The sequence below is a fragment of the Diadema antillarum genome, unplaced genomic scaffold (assembly GCF_040938485.1).
Source record: "Diadema antillarum isolate AM-2024a unplaced genomic scaffold, OU_Dant_1.0 scf00000012, whole genome shotgun sequence".
NCBI lineage: Eukaryota > Metazoa > Echinodermata > Echinoidea > Diadematoida > Diadematidae > Diadema > Diadema antillarum.
This window is the reverse complement of record NW_027270901.1, coordinates 1-21,580: the sequence shown is the minus strand read 5'-3', so window position 1 is coordinate 21,580 and position 21,580 is coordinate 1. Positions and strand designations below refer to the sequence as shown.

Genomic DNA, 21,580 nt, shown 5'->3' with positions numbered 1-21,580 from the left:
TTGAGGTGAAGTCAAGAGGGAATCAGAAAATGTCATGTTCTCAATGAATTGACCATAGATGCAACATTCTTAACACTCTTGTTTTCACACTCAGCATACTCAAGCACTTAACATTCCATGATTTTCACATGAGATGAGTGAAATGTCTATTTCTAACACGGTGTATTGTGTAGATCTTGTGTTTGTGTGTAAAAAAAAAGAAAAAGAAAAGAGTAGTTTTATTGAATGACAGATCGGCTTGTAAGTGAAAGTTCACTGGTTCCAGGGTCCCTTGAACAATTGCCATTGTATGTGCTGATTTGTAACACTGCATGATCTCCTAGAAACTGGAAGAGATAATAGGTTTAGTACTGGATTGCTGAAGTACATATGGTCAATTGGCTACATTTCAAGTACATCTCAAAAACAATGCTTCAATAGCATTGCTCATAATGCACAAGACAGACAAAAAGAATATAAAGTCTAACTTCACAAATCAAATTCCATTACTAGTAATCTCCTAAAACCCTATCTATACAAGCTCAAGACTTGTCTGATACATAATGACTACAGTACGCTTAGAAAACAAAGGTATACAGCGGTATGTTACGCCCTTTGGGCATGGGAAAGAAGATGAAGTAATTTGAATGGCACAACCCTTTCTGCCAAATGTTGACACAACTGCTGTATCAAAACTGAAGCACACAAATTTCCCAAAATGTGTCCAATTTCAACCCGCACTAGGTCACAGAACAATGCAGAGACAGATACATGACAAAAGGTCGTTGTCCTTGTCGCGATGTTGTCTCCTGCTCCCTGCTGATACAATGATCTTGTCAAAAATAAACACTGCCATCCACATAAGTGGGCTCTTGGCTGCATAGTAAGCAGAGAGAAATACCAATCAATGATAATAGTAGGACAAGTGTTTCACAGTTTTGAATAGCGATATGGCCTTGTGCTGAACAGGTCTCCTATATAACAAGGACTGCTGTTCATTCCAAGTTTTATGTCAATACTAATTCTACATTCCTCCCTCCCTATTGATACCATTACTGAATGTAGCCATGACAGCCTGCTCAACTCTATCCCTCCTACTTGTAACCTGTTTGTTTAGAATATTGGCAGCATTTTAACCCTATTAAGCCCAAGCTATTTTGACCCCTCGCAGGCCCAAGGGGGGGCACATTGTGCCCCCCCTATATAACTTTTTTATTATTTGATGTATCATCGTTATATTTGGCACATGGGTAGAGTAACTCACACTCTACATGACCGTACATTTGAATTTTCTCAAGGTCACCCATGGAGGGCGCTATTTTCCAAAATATAAAGAAATACATAAGAAATATGCCAAAAACATGATTTTTCTGTATAATTTCTTTATCCCCATTATATATGTCTTATTATAGACCAATCATTTTCATATTTGTCACAAATGATAAGCAAGTGAAATCTTATTATTTGTTACGGTTGAAATTTCTCAAGGTCACCACATGGGGGCGCTATTCATGTCAACATAATAATACATTAAATGAGACCTGAGATGAAATGTTTCGGATGGGTACATATATAATTATGACACTTCATATTTGCATAATAGTGGAATTTCAAGATTGCAAATTGATAATGTGATAAACTAATGATATTAGAGGCATAACTTGGGTAAGGGAATCAAAATAACACAAAATAGAAGGGCAATCTTTAGAAAAAAATTTTTTTTCAATTATCTCTATTATATCTATTGTTTTATGCCTTTGTCTCATAAAAACAAAGGAAATAATAAGAAAAACTTTCAAGGACCATAATTACTTCAAATTTTGCTCCTTCAACAAATTTCAGCCAAGAAATACCCATTTCATCCACTGTAATGCTCTTAGATAAAATGGGAACAGAAAAAAGATGCAAAATCTTACTGACATGGTTGTCAGTTTATGGTTACCATGGCAACCAGCAACATCAAATATACTGAAATTATATATCAAAATGTTCGCAATAAGATTTTAGGAAAAGTCACCAAATTTGGTTGAAATCGGATAAAGGGCGAAGGAGTGGCAAATGAAAATCTGGTAGGGGGGGCACAATGTGCCCCCCCTTGGGCTTTATAGGGTTAAGGTGATGGTGCTTAGATGATGAACCCTTCGTGTGCTCTAAATGCCCACTGTCACAGAAAACTCAACATTGTACACATTGTCTACAGTAAAACACAATATTTTCGTGGCATGAATTTTTCGCAAATTGGAGCTGTAGGCCTTTTTCATGGCATGACATTTTCGCGAGTTGCCTCTAACATTCAATGCGTATAGTGTAGACAAGAACTTTCATGTTCATTTTAATTTCGAGAATCTTGGCTCTCACAAAATTTGCAGAATTAAAATGCATGCAAACATTCGTTTTACAGTATATTACAGTCTTGCACACAGAAAGGGATAAACACTCTCCATCATATTTTGTGGTCCTCCTTACATAACAATACCTTTGAAATGCTCAGCATTTTCCACACAGATTGAATGCATCCGCATTCTTCACTAATAGTGTATGCAAAGGTTACCTACACCATGTACATACTGTATAAGCTGTTATTTTCACGAATTTCGCGAATCACAGTCGGACTGCGAATTTAACAACACATAATGTCACCATACACTTAAGGTACTAGTGCGCTTATGAGGGCCTCTGTGTCAATTCACGAAAACAACATCTCGCGAAAATGTCCGTGACCTTCTCACTCGCGAAAATATCTGTACGCGAAAAATAACAGTGTATACAGTACACTACAAAGTGCAATACAGCTGCATGATAGCTTGTCCCATATTGACAAAATTCGTCTGACAAACCATTTCTTTCTTTTTTTTCTGCATCAGGGGATGTTTCAGGTAGCAGTCTGAACAATATACTTTAGTTTTACTCCATATATTTAAAGGTCAACACGATCCACAGTAAATATGATACATTTTAAAACCTGTAACAAAATATATATGCAGACCCCATCTCATGGGATATCTCCTTAAATTGACTTTTTTTTAAACAAAAATTGTACTGGGCCTTTAAGTCTGAAGATGGAAGACAGCTTGACTATTTGCCTCAGACAAGGCACTCTTCCTTCCAATCACAATCAATTGGTAAACTCTATTGCCTTGTCTCGCGACAGAATTACAGCTGACAGCCAGCCATGCATCCATCTTCATTGTGATCTGTCATCAATTTTCTACCGTAATTCTCCCTAAAATTACCTGAGATTGGGTAAAAATTGCACTCAGTGACGCCTTGAGAGAAAAAAAAAAGGGATGCCTACGGAAAAAAAAAAAAATCCTCTCTTTGTGTTGTCTAAACCTGCAAGGCAAGACATACTGCTGAGGTTTGGAACTCCTTTATCCACTAAGAAAATGTACTCTGCAAATGTTCAATGAGTGGAAAATGAACTTGGGCATTACTTCTGTCACCAAACTGTCAGACAGAACTCTTGGAAGTGTCTACATTTGAACGAAGACATTTAATGCACACTCTTCTAAATTGAGGCAGAACAATCCTCTTGCAGTGAAATTGAAAACCATTCTAATGTGTACATGTACAGTTGTACATCTCTCTCATTTCCATGACGTTTTTGTTTCTCTCTCTCTGTCTATGTATATAAGCCTACATGTATCTTCATCTATCTCAATCTATCCATCAATCTATCTATCTCTCCACATGAGCACCCATGCTCGGGACTGTGTTTGTATGTGAAAATAAGTGATTTCTATTTTTATTATTACTATTTTTTTTTCATTTCAATACACTTTCATCCAGCATAATTCAGGGGAATCTTATTTTCACAGCAAAGCTTCATATCCAATATGGGATAAACAGTTACTTGAACATCAAAGGGACCGTATAGTTTTGGTTGAGACCTAATTTCAGGTTTCTAACATTTTTTGGTGTGATAATGAAAAACCTCTTATGAAATATGAAAGAGCATGTAATTTTATGAGGAATTCAATGTTTATCTGATGAAAATTGGCTTTGAAATGGCTGAGATATCCAAAAAAGGGCGATTCTAATAAAGTGTGGGACCCACACTTTATTACGAACACTTTGTTTTACTTTGTTTTTGGATGTTTCAGTCATTCCAAACCTGATTTTCATCAAATAAACTTTGAATTCCTCTTAGAATTGTATGTTCTGTACTATATCCTAAGTGTTTTCTTGGTATCTCGGAAAAAGTTAAAAGCCAAATTCTCATCTCCACCAATACTGTACCATCCCTTTAATCCACACATAGAATTTTAGTGCCATAAACCACTGTTGCAAATTTGAAAAATTATGATTTATTTGGGGGTTTTTTGTACACACATACAATAAATACTGACATTTTAAGCATGCACACAATACAAACTGTGTAGGAACACACAATATAGCTGAAATGCTATTTTCCACAATCCATACTTCCTTTATTGAGCTGTCAGAAAACGAAAACAGCATCTAAAAGTGTTGATGGATGCAAGTCAGGGTGGGGTGCTGAGTGATGTTGGTCCTATCAATCAAGCCCAGCTCTGCAAATCCAATCCAACGACACATTAACCTTTTCACAACCACTAGCCTAATATCCCATTGACTCTATAAATAGACATTTTGATGGCAGAACTAAAGGAGTTAAGGACAAATAATACTGCATGGACTTGGGGGGAGAAAACATTTACTGGATGACCCTGAACTTTGTTAGCCTACAACTGGGAAGAAATGCAACTTTGTGATGATGAGTTTTGAAAACCCCAAGGACAGTTTCCCCTGCGTGATGAGGTTCCCCATTCCATCTGCTCTACTCACTTGCCTTCATTGTCATCTCCCGGCAGCTCTTTGCAGTGCTTGGGGACCTGTGTAAGGTCCATGCTTACGAAATGTCAGGAGGCCAGTTTGTTACCTTTCTGTTTTTCTATACTATGACAAAATCAACACTGATATTATGCATCATCAATTTATTCATCGTTTGACATGTCTTACTCATGCTTTCCCTTGTCATTTTGTGGGTCTTGTCTTTCCCTAAACCAACACAGCAGGCACAGGGCAGTATTCATATTCTACTTTCCATTTCATGCTGTCAAACCCATCGCTTTATCAATAATATACAGAATTCACTGCAAGAAACACATCAGTGAATGCCACATCAGTATGTGAGCATCAAAAGCATATCAATATTGTACGCGCACACACAAAAGAAGAAAAGGAAAATGATTAAGAAAAATGCCCTTCTGGCACTCAACTCTCATATATGGAATTGCCAGTATAAAATTACCAGAATGCGCAGACAATAAAAGCACTGTTTTATGAGGGAGACTGGGGGGGGGGGGGGGGGGGGGGGAGGTGGTGAGAGAGATATGATTGCTCAAACAGAAGTCTGTGGCATGCATGGCCACACTCTTAGGCACATGAATGCTCACTAAATTGAGAAAAGTGATGTGCATAATTTGACTTTTTCATGTAGCAACCATGGGAAACCCATTCGTGGGAAGGATGGGGGGAGGGGTGGACTTTTCTCTGGTTAACTTGGCTGCAATGAATGAAGAAAAAATATGTCAAAATATGATATTCATTTTCAGTATTTCTTTGTTTGTTTGGGGGTCTTTTGTATTGGTTATGAAATTTTGTATAATTTTAGTTCACATTCAGAACCCAAAATGTGTCAAGAAATGCTTATTGATGCATAATTAATCATATAGATATATCACAATGGTGAATCAGTGACAGACAATATCTATCTTTTTTTAGCAGCAAACTGAACAATGGAATACCATTTATTGCCTTGTGCAAACACATATATTTCATTGTTTCCATCCATGAGTGGCTATCATCCTTAGTCTGGCAACCTTGTGCATTTTGTATTCTTGGTGTTCTTGCCCAAAATTGATCTGAACACAGAAAATCGACACACATTTTTGCAAATGGTTGACTTTGCGATCTAGCACCATATGTAGACAAAATGGGAAAGAAGTATCACTTTCACAGAGCAAAATCAGTGATTTCCCACCTTGGATATGATAAACTAAGCAATCATGTTGTAGGAGGCAATATCTTTGTGAGTTGTTAATTTGCATGTAGGCCTACTGGTTGTCTCGTAAAATTTGCTGCGTGAAAACACGGCAAAATATACCGCATAGTATTTATTATCATCACCAATTTTAAGAGCAATTCGTTTCTCTCAAATGCACATCCTGAAAAGATTGAGGCCACTGCACCAGGAAAGCCACTACCTCAGTAAAAGGGTCCCCCAACATCAGGAAGACTCATTTCTAATTATACAAACAAAGAGAGCATCATACCACCTCCCTCTTCATGTTACCCCTCCTTCCAACTAACTACCATGAATGCCTAGCCCCTTCTTGCTTTGTTTGGTATCAGGTATTGGTATCATCAGAAAGCCCCACCTCATTAGGGGTGCAGCATCAGCTAGATCCATCTCATACCCATTAGACACAGATGTACATCACCAGCCTTCCCTTCCCCACCATGAGAGAACAAGCTATAACATTCCAGCCTCTTTCTCCATTTCTTTGTTCAATTCCATGTTACAGTACCATTACCAGTAAACACCAGCTCATTAAGGGTTCGGATTCTGAGGGGGCTGTGAAACTCATTAAACGATTCTCTGTACTTTCGCAGAAAAAAATACAAAGACAGACAGAATATGAGTTCTTTGAGAGCATCGCAAATGGCAGATGACTTTGAAAGGCGCGAATTACATAGATCCTCATTACATATCCCTCGCACTGATGCCCAGCAGACTCCAGACCTGTGATGCAGGTTGACATCGGATGAGCAAAACATCTATCTGTGGGTGTCATCTCTGTACTCATCCAGAGCAGAAAAGATAAGCGATGGGTTTCAGACTTGCAAAAGAACTTGTTTAAAGGTACTGAGTATTCAGATGCCAAACTAAGGCTGCGTTTATCTAAAAAATTTCTGAGGCAGAATCACGATCCTAAACGCGTTTGAAGCATTTTCAGGGGTTAGATAAACGCAACCATGTTTTCAAACGCGTCTAGAAATGTCATTTTGAAACGTCTTTCAACGATCGCCATTCTGTCTCTAGATAAACGCAATGCCGTTTTGAAACGCGTTTATATCTCAAGGTCAAATCCCAGCTGTTTCCGGTTGTGTTCTCTGCCCATTATTTGTGTGTGACTGATGAGGCATGTTTGGTGGTGTGCAGTTGACCTTTACTTCCCGCGTCAAACGGTGCAAAGCAACTGCACAGTGACACCACTTGAATCGCGATTGTATGAAACGCGGCACCCCGAGAATCGCGTTTCAAACCACATTCGCAAACACCGTTCCGAACGCGTTCAGAAACGTGATTCTCTCTCTCAAGTTAGATAAACACAGCCTGAGTTACTTTGTTGACTGCCTACTGCAACAAACATCCCATACAACAGCTCTGTCTCAAACTCCTTCTGCCATCAAAACATGCAACTTCAAAGTACGTAAAATTATGCAAGAGTTAATACTGGTATGTAAGCACCATGGCGGAAGTAGACATACACATAAAATTGTACATGATCAAACTCAAAGTAAGTTCTACCTCCTCAATTGTGTTTTAGAGTCAAACCCCTTGGATTAAAAATGTGTGCCCAAAATCAAGAAAACTTGTTTTGGAGAAAAACACAATTGAAGTTTGTTTAAAGACCAGGTAGCATTGCAAAGGGGATACCATGCAATCGAAAGGCTGGCCCAAGTACATGAATTTGGGAATCCATGCAATGAATTGCATACAGCTTTATCACTAATATCCCAGTCCGTATTATAGACATACCTGTAAGAATCTTAACTGGAGTCAAAAGTTACCGACGAGCGTAGGCTTCAATGCGCATATTCTTTGACGGGTAATTCTATTCTAACAGACCTGCACTAGTTGTGGCTTTTCAAATCTACCCAGGTGGGCAGCGAGTGAAGATTAATTCAAACGGGCTAACCTTCCCTCCCCCTCCCCATACACTACTGGGTCCTTTTACTAGACTTTAATACAGAAATGACCTGATCAGAATAAAATGCATTTTTCACCAGATTTATAAAACAAGTTCTTTGGCAGATCTGAATGAGCTCAATGAGAAGAGCACAGTGACCTTTCTACTGAGAGGGGCTTGTGGTGTGTACAAACAATGCAGCTAACAACAAACGCATCAAGAAACAATGCTTAGACCCTACTGCACATCGTTACATCAAGAATATATCATGTGTATCTACCGTACTGGCACATGCTCTTGCTATCCAAGCGAAACCCGGATGGCAATGATTTTCATGAGTGCAGTATAATTTAGACAATACATTTGACGAATGTATAACAATAGCCCATGCTCCAGCTGGTACCTTAGTGAACACAAACAAAGATGTAACAAAAGCACACAAAAAAAAAATCTTTATTTCCTTAAGTCTGCATTTTATAGAAATCTGAATGTGATATACATGCAAATAACAGGCAAAAAGGGGAATTCATTTTTTTTAAACAAAACATCACATACTGTACTTCACAAGAAAATACTTAAAATCATCACATTCAGCAATGTAAGTATAGTAGGCCCAAAATCACCAACGAACCAAGACTTCACTTCAGGCGCCCAGAGTTACAAACTGTCTGATATACCCAGACAAGATACCAAACAGTTCACAGAAGAACGACTCTTCTGCATCGCTGCATTTCCATAATGAGATTCTTGCGCATTCTTATTCCCTCGTGAATTATGACAGATCAGAACAATGATGAGGTACTGCACTTGTGTTTACTCAAAATTAACTAACTAAAAAAAAATTATTTAGAAGCAACAGCAACAACAACGAGCATTGATCACTGGACTTCTATCAAAACTTGTTCAGACCACCATCTGACAAGTCAGCTGCTATATTGCACATGACAGTCTCACTCTGGCTGCAACAGGGTTAACGTGAGTACTTGATGCTCATTTCCAAAGCTGTGCTTCCTTAAACTATAGGCACAGATAGTACCATAATATACTCTGAGCCAAGTCATCTTGCAAGAGCAGACGTGTATATATGTCACTACCATAAACATGGCCTAATTTCTCTTCCTCCTGTGATCATTTGCAACACCAAAGTGTCTTCCTAATCACCCAAACTATTCTCAAATGATGTCTACCCCTGCTGTCTCTAATTGCCCGCCTCCTGAACTGAAAAACAAGGGCTTCTGCAAACATTTGCCATCAATCCCGCCAAATATTTACGGTACTTTTGTGCCGTGGTGATGATGATCACTGCCTCACGAAAAAACAAGAGCAAATTACGCGTTCAACAGTTCTGAGAGAAAGAGGTGAACGAAGAGCAGACATCGAGATTGTCTGAGGCCCAATTAACGCTTTATTCACGATCGCATCGATGTTTACTCTATCCTGTCTGAAAGCCCAGCCGGAGTTTGACTAACGTTCCTTCAAATCATAACATCAATAACCCCTGAAGTGTTAAGTATACATGTCCATGGCTGCGCTACATAAATGGTCCTGTCTCCTTTACATTTTGGTATCACCTCATGAGAGAATACACTGGAGAGACTATAATATGTAAATGACTGCAGTACGCCCTGTCCGTCAAATATTCTACTTCTATATCTGAGGGTATAACACAAGCTTTAGAAATGGCACACTCATGTATTATTCCAATGCATCTGCAGGTCACACAGGTGTAGACAACATCCTGTAATGACATAGGAACTAAAAAGTTACAAATTCTGCAAAACGAATTAAAAAAACATCAAATCCTGTGACAAGCTTTGCATTTTTTAAGCAAGTTCCCCGATTTGATACTCTAATTTCAATGCTGAAATACGCAATGGTTTCTGCTGCTAAAACACCGCAAAGAGGGTCGCAAATAGAGACTGTAATTTTACAACTCAAAAAGTATACCGCAATTTCCTTAAGTCCATGCCTGTACAAATACTGCCCCTGTGAGTTTGTAGGAAAGAATGATTACGGTAACCCACAAGGGAGGGGGATTTAGCGATAAAATTCATCCTCGCCAACCACTATGTGGCAAACCATCTCTAATTATACGTCAGCATTTCTTAATTTTGTTTTCATAATATAAAATGTTCCCTGTTTGTTTATACTATTTACGTACAGCATCTAATGGGATTTAGAAAGGATCATGATTAGATACAGGAACGGGGTTAAACACAGAAAGAGTGAATAGATAAAGGGCTGTATTTGGGCCTGAAACCCATAAACTACGATATTGTATCTAACTTTTAAAGCACCCATCACAAGGGGCCAACCCGACAGAGTTGTCTCTGAAAAGCAATAGTGAGAACAGTGTTTGAACATCGCTAAAGCACAGGAAATCCTCAAATCTTGTTTGAATTTCATTATTGCTAGTGAATTTGTGACTGAAAAAGGATTAATTAGTGTGTACCCTCAACATGCATTGAGCCAAACCTCATTCAGTACACCTTCACAGCAATCAAGATGATTATCCACAGGCTAGACAGACCCATGACCATAATGCTGCTATAAATGAATGACCATACTTATTGAATTTACATTGGTGATTCCAATTACGCTGTCATTGCTTACTAATGACTTTCATAAATACAGTTGAAGGCAGTGTTGCTCATTATTAGAGTCTAGATAGTATACAAAATATTGAATATTCATGACTACATACAATGTATGTGTTGAGCCTGTTGTAATTGCATAGATAATCCAATAATCATCTTGAACTGGAAGGTTACTTTCATGTTAAGCTAACATAAGCTTTCAATCATGAATAATGTATGTCATTTGACTTGTACCTAAAGCTCTTTTCATGAATCATGGGGTGAAAAATTGCCAACAACCTTGTTCATAAGCAAAAAAAAAAAAAAAAAAAAAAAAAAACACAGAAAAACAAGTTGACCACTCTCATTCTACTACCATTATGGTGATGTAAATGATGAATGATGATTTGCCAATCTGGTATTTCTCTTTATGCTGGATTCCTCTAAAAGTTTGTTTATACTGGGCACTAATAGAATACTTTTTGGTAATGGACGGATATTTTTTTCAAACATACATCAAGCCCCACTGTGAATTCAGAATGCAAATTTGCCTTAAATTAATTCTCTTTTCACAAGATTATAAATATGCGACAGATGCACACACACATACACAATCGTATCTGATCTGAACAGATTTTTCTCTGTTTTTAAGCATGAAATTACAGCCAATGGCAATTACAAAAAGGTCAAAGGTCAGAACAGTTGACAAGAGGATCAATGACACTCACTGTTGATGCAGAAGAAGTACAGTGACATAAATATCAAGAACACAGTTTTTTTCAATGAATCCATCCCGAGGTTTGGCTGATACAGACTACTTTATTTCAAGTTAAGCCACAGCTAATAGATGATTCACCTTAGGAGCTCCAGATAGCTCATGGCCAGATGAAATTAGATCATTGGAATGCACAGAGGACTCAACCGTTTCCAAATATTATTTTCATGATGTCCCGGTTCCAGATCAGCTTCTTTTCATCAGCTCTCATCAGCATTCATCTTTCTTTCCTAGGCCCCTACTCTCTTCCTCAGTTTCAACTTTTTTTCTCCTCTACATTATTAAATGTCATGATTCTTTGTTCTCTCTCTCGTCAATCAAGTCCCAGAAAAATGATATACTTTTCCATTATTTAATGCTGCATCATTTCATTCTTCTTCTTTTTTTCTCACTGGAGTCCTAGGTTTTCAATCAGCAGTTCACCTCAGTTGCAGAATTTTCACAAGCCTAAATCATAAACTGGTTTTTAAAGCAGCAACACATTTTCAAATCCTAGGTTCTGTGTCTTTCTCATATCGGTAAGCTGTAAATTTATCTCTCCCTTTGTGCAAAATCTATGAATTTCATCAATTTCTCTAATCTTTCTGCAGTGTAGGCCCTATAATATGCAATAAAATTCTGATGTACCAATTTCTCAATGACGATTTCTGCAGCCCAAATTCCCTAAGACATGTTGGGTTTAAAAACAGCAGGCTAATTGCTACACCTGTACATGAAAGTGTTTATGAATTCAAGTTATTATTGCACATGGAATGTGTGCTCATACAGTAATAAATGTGATATCAATAGCAGTGCTCCTCTAGCACGCATCACTGAAATAGCTATGATTCATTCAGAATAACAAGCATAGCACATTCTACATTCAAACTATACAATATTGTATCACTACCAACCCAGCAGCAAATCTCATCAAGCAATATATTCAACCTTCTGTACGTTGATATATTTCAGCACAGACTGTTTAGAGCAGTGGTTTATAGTACAAGTGTTTTGCGGGGCATATTGCCGTTATTATTATCATATCCATCGCCACCATGGGCAGGTCAGGTAGCCACTGGTGTGGAATACGCATTAAGGCTGATTACGACACAAGGTACAACCAGCAACTACCGGCAGCAGAGCGTAGATAATGGATGATTCACTACATCACTGCCACCATCTCGCATGCTACTAGTACAGATCCCAGGACCCACCCACTGATGGAATGTGCAGTATAGGAACAAGATGGACATTAAACAAGATGGTTAGTGAGGAAAAAGGGGAAAAATGAAACAAAGAAAACATATTTAATGTTATCAAAACAAAATACGAATTGAATTGAATTGAATTGAATTGAACTGAATTGAATTGAATTGAATTGAAAATGAAACACAGCAATAAAGTGAGCAGGCCCATACTGTATAAGCTGTTATTTTCGCGAGGGTTTAATTTTCGCAAATTTCGCGAATCACTATTGGACTGCCGATTTAACAACACGCAACAATGTCGCCATACACTAGGAAAATAACGCACTTATGATAGCCTAAGTGTCAAATCGCAAAAACAACATCTCACTAAAATGTCTGCAACCTCCTCATTCACAAAAATATTTGTACACGAAAATAACAGCTTATAATACAGAAATGGAATATGGAGAGTTGATTCAAGTACTAAAGTGATGATCATAGAAAAAGACAGTGAGAGCAGGGCTTGACATAAGAGGTGGGATGGGGCCACAGAAAATTCAAATTGGGCCACCAAATTTCCAAAAAGGCTATCTTTGCGTGGCCCAACTTGGCACTTAAGATTCAAAATGGATTGTCACGTTTCCATTTATTTCGGGCCACCAAAGTTTCAGATTCAAAGATTTTAGTGGCACATACGGGCCACCAATGAAATAAATTAGTGTGGGTCCTAAAGATTTTATACTTATACACAAACTATTCCAAAAAGAGAGTAAGAGATAAGTACAGGAAACAGATTTCAAAAATACGAGCAATGTTTACATTTCAGACTATAAATAGCAGCACTTTCACATAAAATGTGTAACTTTGGTACAGTGCTAGGTGTACATACACACCTGTATTTTCTAAACAGACTTACTGTACATTGATTATACATACACTGTACATACAGGAGTGACTTAGTGCTGCACCCTATGGCATATGCCACACATTGCGGAAACAGGGAAGAGATACTTTCTTTTGGATATCTCATGAAATAAGGTGCTCTTACCGATCTTCAAAATCTTGTATTAAATAGAAAACCACAAAATGAATACTTAATTTGATAAGATGATGTCATAAGGTATGAAGGCGAATTGAAGCCAAGTATGCTTCCCGTATTTCCACAGAAGGCCCCACTATTACTTGTGAGTGAGGGTAGCGGCATGGTTGTTTCTTGAAAACTGTAGTTCATATCTTAAAAGGGTGACAGCGTAAGTATGCATTCAATAGTAACCTCAGGAAACATAATTTTATGAACTGTTAATAACAGGGCATGTGAGATGTCCATAAAAAATTGTATCGTTCATGACTCACCTACCCAATCATAAAACTCATAAATGTCTATGAGCATACAATACAGCGAGTTAATGCTGTCTGCTGTACTATACTATCATGCATCAAATAGAAGTGGCAGAATATTTCTCCACTAAAATTTTATAGGCCTTAACCTACAATTTTACTGCTTCTTACATTTAAGGAAGAACTGCACAGTAGCTAACCTAATGACCATCACATTTTCTTTGTGTCCCCAAGGGGGATTCAATTTCCATGATAAGTGTCATTGACACCAATATTTTATGTCATCATCCTCGTAGGGATCGGAGGGTACTGTCAGCAATATTCATTGGAGTTGCTTTAAAAGTAGCAGTGAAATTCCCCTACACATACTCTACATAGCACAGAAAAATGTGCGATGCAATAACATAAATTTTGTACCTTAAAAACAAATACACACATTAAAGGCATAATTTACCATTTGCAGATGAAACAAAAACCCAACATTAGTGCTATAAAATAGTTCTAAAATGTGAGTTATGGATAGAAACAACCACTGTAAAAATTTGAATCCATATAGTCGATGTTAGGTATATTGGAATACACAAAATGTGTTCAATAGTTATAAAAATGTTTCCAGATTAAATCTTCTGCAGTTATGGTTTAATGAGAAAAGTATTGATATCTCCTTATATTTTAGGCTTTATTGAGAAAAATTTATATGGTAGGGTATTTTGTGATACAAAAGACCTACACATGCATCAAATGTGATGAACATTTTTTGAATGACTGCTCCCAAAGGTAAACAGGACCTTTAACAGAATCACACACTACATTTAGTAACCGGTCACTTTCTTTCGCACATTTTTGACTAGTTGCTGTTGCAAAGACGGTCATTTCCTTGATTAATTGAGCAAACAGACTTTGGTCAGTAACACTATCTATACAAATGAAATCCAGCTAATACATATTACTGCAAAACGAGGAATGTTTATGGGCATTTTAATTTTGCTAATCTCGCAAGAGCCAAGATTCGCAAAATTAAAATGCAAGCAAAAGTTCTTGTCTGCACTGTATGCATTGAATGCCAGTGGCAATTCATACAGATTTCATGGCACAAAAAAGGCCATTGGCTCCAATTTGCTCAAGTTTATTGTCCTCGCTTCTTTCAAACCTTGATTAACTCTGTTAAATTTCATGGCAGTATCATATTCCCACATATCATGCAGGTACTGTATTGCGATTTACCAGGTGGAGAAGAATCCATTCAGGGTCTGTAACAGGCATGATAAATGCAAAATGTGACAAACTTACCATTACCATTCTTTTAGCACTCACACACACACACACACACACACACACACACATACAAATAATATATCATACAAAAACAAACACAATTTCTCACTTACATGTAGAACTCTTTCTCTTTCCCTACCTCTCTCTCCTCTGACAGTTTATTTATATTGTTTTATACCTCACTCATCCATCAACATTCCACTTCCAATGATATCATCCCAAATGTTCTCATTGATATCATCAGAATTCTTCACAACAGTTGGTGACAAAGAATCACACAACAATTAATGTATAACAAACAGAAAAAAAAAGAAACAGGATTGTAACTTACCCCTCTGTACGCCATGTTTTGTTATTGTTTTTTTCTTTCCTTGCTTCACGACTCCCAGTCACCACTCTTCCATCAGTCATGTGGTAGTCTGCAGGGAGACAGAGTCATGTGTTTAGCAAATTGCAACATAGGGGTAGCCCGTCTCATCCCTCTTCTATGGGTGAAAGGACAGGAGTCTGGTTCTCGCATTATATGTGGCAGCCCTCAGTCCGCAAGACTGCATCACTTCATACCAAATATCCAAGCAATACAATAACTTCAATTCACTTTTCTACAGCAGTCATATATAAATGTGCTATAGATCCAAAAGTACAAAAAATTGTACACGGAGACACATACGGGTAAAGACTGCACACAATATTTGGCATTTCACATACAAGGGTGCATAGCATGTAGCTTTGTATGTCCACAAATAACAATGTACACGTAATTACGCTCTTCTAATCTGCTCATAACCTCTTCTCAAGCTACAGGGGCCTCCAGCCATTTGAAACTGCTATGCTTAAGTCGGCTTTACACAAACAGTCACATTACACAATCAGAACAGTAAACATTAAGTCAAATATAAAACTATTATTAAAACAGATGAATAGTTTTCACAGTAAGGTCTGTTAAAACAGGGCTATAGAATCATTCATGGGGAAGGCAGAGCATAGGTAAGCATGAAAAAGACTATACAAGGATATGACACAAAACATTCATGTTACATATGAAGAAAAAAGGAGATAGAGGGGGTATGTGTAGGTCTCAGACAATTATCCCCCCCCCCTTCCTACCCCCCCCCCCCCCCCCCCCCACTCCCTCCAGCAATAGATGATTCATCAAACTTGGAAGTATAATATGTCCTAAAATCATTTGATACGAAAAAAAAGTAGAGAGAACATTAGGGTTCCCCTATCTCTCTTATCATCCCCCCTCCCACCCCACAGACACATGTTAGACGTAACTTCCACAATAAAAGTAGAGCGGAAGGATGTGTAGGTAGTCACAATGTGCAGCATGTGCATTGTACCTATTGTGGACCAAGTGATGCATGTACACTTGTATGTGCGTACATCCTGTATGTGTACAAGCACCATAGTACTCATAACCCTGAGACTAAAGCTTCATGTAACAGGTTGCATAAACACATGATCCATACCATGAACAATAGATGCTTCTTACGTTATCCGATCAACAAGGGTAAAACTTATCGCCACTATACACTGTCTGGAGGGACTGCACACAGGGCTAAGAAACCACTGGCTTGTGAAAACTCATTTATCATTGACAAACTTTAATTTAGTCTATCAAAATGAGAAAAGAACAACAAATCTGAAACGAAGCAAGATATAGCTACATCCATTGTAAATATGCACTCTACCCTGCCCTGAAAGTGTGAAAAATGTACAGGTACAATTGTAGTCTTCTCAAGTCCTGACAATAGGCAAATGCAGATCATGATGCCACGACACAATGTGACAATGACATCGGTATTATACTGAATTGTCTACTTCAGACCGTAAGTTGTATAACAACAGCAACTGGTGTTAATGTGTCACACAAACAGCTAAAACATTTACTTCGATATCAACCAACACGGACAAGATGGTTAAAGACCTATACTACAATGTAAACACACTGGTTAGAGAATGAATGGTTCCATAACACCTACATTCTGTAAATTCAATAGATTGCATTGATATCAAAAACTTCTTGGGTGCATCTATGAAGATCTGAAAGTGTTCCTGTGCACATTACAACGCAACCATTATTAGAGTGAGAAAATCCAATCCTGACATTTTGGCACCCTGGCTTGAGAAGAGGAAAATGTGGAAACATAAGCACTCCTCAAGCTGTGATACAGTACAACATATTGTAATGTTGTATATTCACTTTTAAGCTCTTGATTTATTCATTGTTTGTGGGTATTTCCACAGTAGAAGGGTACATTTCAGGGATGTTATTTTCTGTTTCCAATGAATCCTCATTTCCTCCTAATACAATATGATCTTTCCAAAAACTTTAATGAGAGAAATCTTTGCCCTAAACTTGCTTCAAACAAGGAATCCATGTTTTTATGCCAAAATGAAAAAAATTTGGGCGAATGTACATTAGTATGTAACCCTTGACTGACAATAACGAACATATGAAGGTCAAATACATGTAATAATGGTTCATGGAAAATTTGTTCTTTTTCAACTGAATGGCCTGATATCAATTAGAAAAGATAATAACATCCCCAAAATTCTATCGAACACAGTGTTTCATACCATTTCTAGATTTAGTGTAATGAACAATGTACGTATCGTGGACTGACCAAATTGTTGCATTTCACCCATATAATATAATGAATGGCCCACAAGAAGTTACTGGTAACCTTTCTGCAAGTGTTTATCATGTACAAACAAATTTTGACAATGAAATGCTGCTTACCATTTTTCAACCTATGTACTGTGTACACAGTACTTATACACATAATGGGAAGGGGGTAAAGTCCAATATGATAGGGCAGAGCTTCCCTTTGTACTTTGTATTATGAGTAATTATGGTAAAGAATGAAAAGCACTGTCTATCAACAGTGAAACTAGACACAGACACTGCATTCAGAAACTCCATATTTCAGAATACAGGCACGAGCCATTTCTATGCCTGATATTGTGGTAAACCAGTAAATAACGTAGTATGGTAAGGTACTCCATTTCTTTACCTTTTCTAACATGCCCATCAATAATATACCCTTATATGTTATTCTTGCTTAAATACATGTAATATAGTTGGTAGAAATGCTGTATTTCAATAAGATATTACAAAACAATTCAAATTCCAGCTGTATGAGAGTGAATAAATTGGCACATTACATGACAGTTAGAACTAAATACAAGACACAAGCTAGTCTTTGGCTTTTTATATCCCTCTCTTCAATGGCAGTGGCAGTGAAACAGCTAGAACCTTAACACACAAATCTATTTTACTACCTCCATCTACCAACAGCTACACAATTTGTAGAATTCACAGCTGATTTTCTCATGCAACACCATGTTCTTTGTCAACAACAACAACAAACCAATTCATTTGCTTGCTGATGACTAACTCTTGTAAAGTGTGTTGACCCTAGCACACTCTCACCAACCTAAGCACTACAGAGTGAATCAATTTGCCCGAAACAAAGGCATAGAATATCATGGGGGGGGGGGGGGGGGGGATAAAACTGCAGCATATCGCATGCAACACTACCAAAATGCTTTATTTCATTTGGGCATTCCCAGTCCACATGTGTTCCATTCGCAAGAAATGGGGCTATAAACACAATGAATAGGGACTTGGTAGATGATTTGGCGAAACTGTGTATCATTACCTGAAAATACCAAAATTGCCACTCTATTTTCTTTTTCTTTCCTCTTCTTTTCAACTAGAAACTGCTTCCAGCATACCTAAAATCTCAGCCTTGGTGGCTCATTGGGAAAGAGCACGGTAAACAAATTGTCAGGTCCTTTATTTACAGAATGTAAGTGCACTGGCAATTGTGGTACTGCCGTCATCAGAAGGCACTTATCTTTCTCTGCCTAGTGTTTTCAAGGACTTAGTATACACTTGGTCTATTAAACTGGCTTTTTTGGGGGGGGTTGTTGTTGTTTTTTTTTGTCTCATTACTCTCATGGTTGTGATTGCTTTCTAATGATGCCTTTCATCCTTTCCTTCAGTCTTGAAATGCCTTGATAAATCAAAACTCACAGCTCAAACTTCAAGAAGCCATTAAATAAAAAGGAAGAAATGGTGTGCAGTTTTCTAATGCAATCTGCCCATAATTTGAGCACAGCATTGTCCAAAATTTGACCGCCTGCTACATGTAGAAACCTATAAGGCCAAGTGTGCAATGGGCCTTTGCGCGTGGTCGAACCTTGGCACGGGAGGTCGGACCAGGTGCAAGTGCCAATATGCATATAGTCATAGAGTGGGTCTAGACTATTATTGATAAGTGTACCTACACGATGTACAGTTTTTTCAAAAATGAAGAATGTATACTGGTATGGTTATCTTTTCGACTTCGGGTAAGCATGATCTGCTGTGCTGTTGTTAGTGTCATGTCATCGACAACATTTCACATCATTCCATCACTGGCATCAGTGCTAGATTCTGTCCTCAAGAAAAATTACAAATGAGGCAAAATTTTCTACGACACAGTCTGATCTCAAGTCTTTTCACATGTGCATGAGGAGAAACTGTAAATACGTTTACTCCAAACGATAATCTCAAACGAATCTAACTCTAAACAGTCATTAGTTACCGCGTTCTACTTCTAAGTTCTAGAAAGGGCGAGCCGAAACTCTGGGCTACCTACACTGTAGCCTTCGCGGCAGGCCCGCTGTGATTTCACCTGCTTCGCGGTCAGCGGAGCGGGACTCTACCGCGATACAGACAGTTACAGTATGCTCTAAAAATACTGAGAATATATCTGCTTTTATCGCCAGATAATTTAGGTAATATGTCGAGGCCTGACAAGAAAATGAGTCAGAAATAACGATAAACTGTGAACAATATTAGATCTTACCGGCTATCTGGTTTTAAATCCGGCAAATCTACACCGGAAGTGTCAATGTTTTCCTCAGATATCACAGGCGGAACACTCGTTACGATCCACAGATTAACAGTACAGGAATCGCATACTGTATCAGATACACATACCGTGTTACCGTAACGTACCCGTACGTACAATACGTACCGCTAAAATCAGCTGTCAAGGCTTTAGTGCCACCACAAGAGGGCGACATACTAGTACATGATTCACCGTGGTCAGCGCACTGAGCAATATTTTGTTTTCTGCAAAGTGAATTTATGTCATCTCCTCTGCCAGATATATTGTAATGACAGAATGAAATTACAAAGATAAGATAGAAGAAAAGTTAGTTTTGCTCATTGATATCTTAAGTTGTTTGCTACAGCTTTCAATGGAATCACTTTCCCTGCATTTCAAAGACAAGGCTCCTTTTTTTTTCTTTTCTTTTCTTGTTGTCCCTCCTAACCCCTATTTGAAACACACTGTTCTAGTAAATCGTCAAATTTAACATCAAAGTAAATGACACAGAATTTTGAAGGAACTGTATAGCTTGCGTCATCTGAATGTTAGTATTTTCCTAATAAGTGGAGTAATCCAAGTTACTGTTATATTTTGTTTTTAATGAGGATTGCGTTGCGAGAGTTGACTATAGCCGGTGGTATCTGATTCAGTAGTGCATGGCATTATACTGAAGTCTTCACCAGAAGAGATAAGTGCATGCCTCGATTTCCCCAAGGGGAACGAGCTGGCTATTGCCGAACCCGGAATCCAGATAAAAACACACTAGTGCCAGTTTAACGTCAAGTTCTTCAATTGATTTCAGTGAATATAGAGTAAAATCTGACGAACAGAATGATAACGGTTAAATCAATAGGACATAAGGTTTTTTTTTTTAAAGTTATGGTGTGTGAAGGAACTTTTTCTTTGATATCAATTCCGCGTCAAACAAAAGAGACAAATTTAGTGAAGACTTACTGTTCAGTGTAAAATTTATGAGATGATGACATCACCTCTGGAAATATCAGTGTATGCGTGGTTTTCATTCATTCGTATCAATGAGCAGGGAGGTGAGACTCACCTCCCTGCAATGAGTTAAGAAAACCTTTTGGAAACTGTGTATATTTCGTAACTTTCTTACATAAGGTCCGAGTTTGATGAAACCTACGCGATTCTGTGAGTCGGATTTTACTCTATTTATTCAGGCAATTTGAACAAGGCTTAGACATGCTTCGAAATATTGTATATCTAAATTATTCTGAAGTGAGAAAGGGGAATACATTCTGATATGGGGTCAAAAGGCTGAGAGCAAGAACTTTCACAATGCATTAGATTTTTTTTTTTTAAGGAGAGAATATGCAAGTATAATTACAAAAATAGTAGCTTTTGCGTTTTGGAGTGATTCCCCGTAGATGCAGACTACAATTAATTCATCTAATTAGAGTAAAGGTCTACTGTGAGAGTTTATCAGGTCTGTGAAACAGGTCGTTACAAAGTTGTCTGGTCAATTACTCACTCCAAAATATTATGACGCCATAATATAACCGACTGCCTGCTGGCAGGCAATAGCCGGAATTGAAGCTTGTCCCAAGTTCTGAATAACAATACGCGTCCAGAACATTTCCTTGGAGTAAGAAAATGAAAACAATGACCCAATGGACAGCCATTC

At 37.9% G+C, this 21,580-nt stretch overlaps 1 protein-coding gene across 1 annotated transcript in view; it reads right to left on the bottom strand.

Annotated features, from left to right (window-relative positions):
* Positions 1-19,999, bottom strand: part of LOC139720967 (breast cancer anti-estrogen resistance protein 1-like) — a 111,147-nt gene extending 91,148 nt beyond the window's left edge. Inside the window, exons 1-2 of the mRNA XM_071632322.1 lie at positions 19,909-19,999; positions 15,378-15,465 (exon numbers count right to left, since the gene is read on the bottom strand). Of these exons, the coding sequence (XP_071488423.1) occupies positions 15,378-15,392 (15 nt within the window). The 5' untranslated portion in view covers positions 15,393-15,465; positions 19,909-19,999. The remainder of the gene's footprint in view (positions 1-15,377; positions 15,466-19,908) is intronic.
* Positions 20,000-21,580: the final 1,581 nt, after the last annotated feature.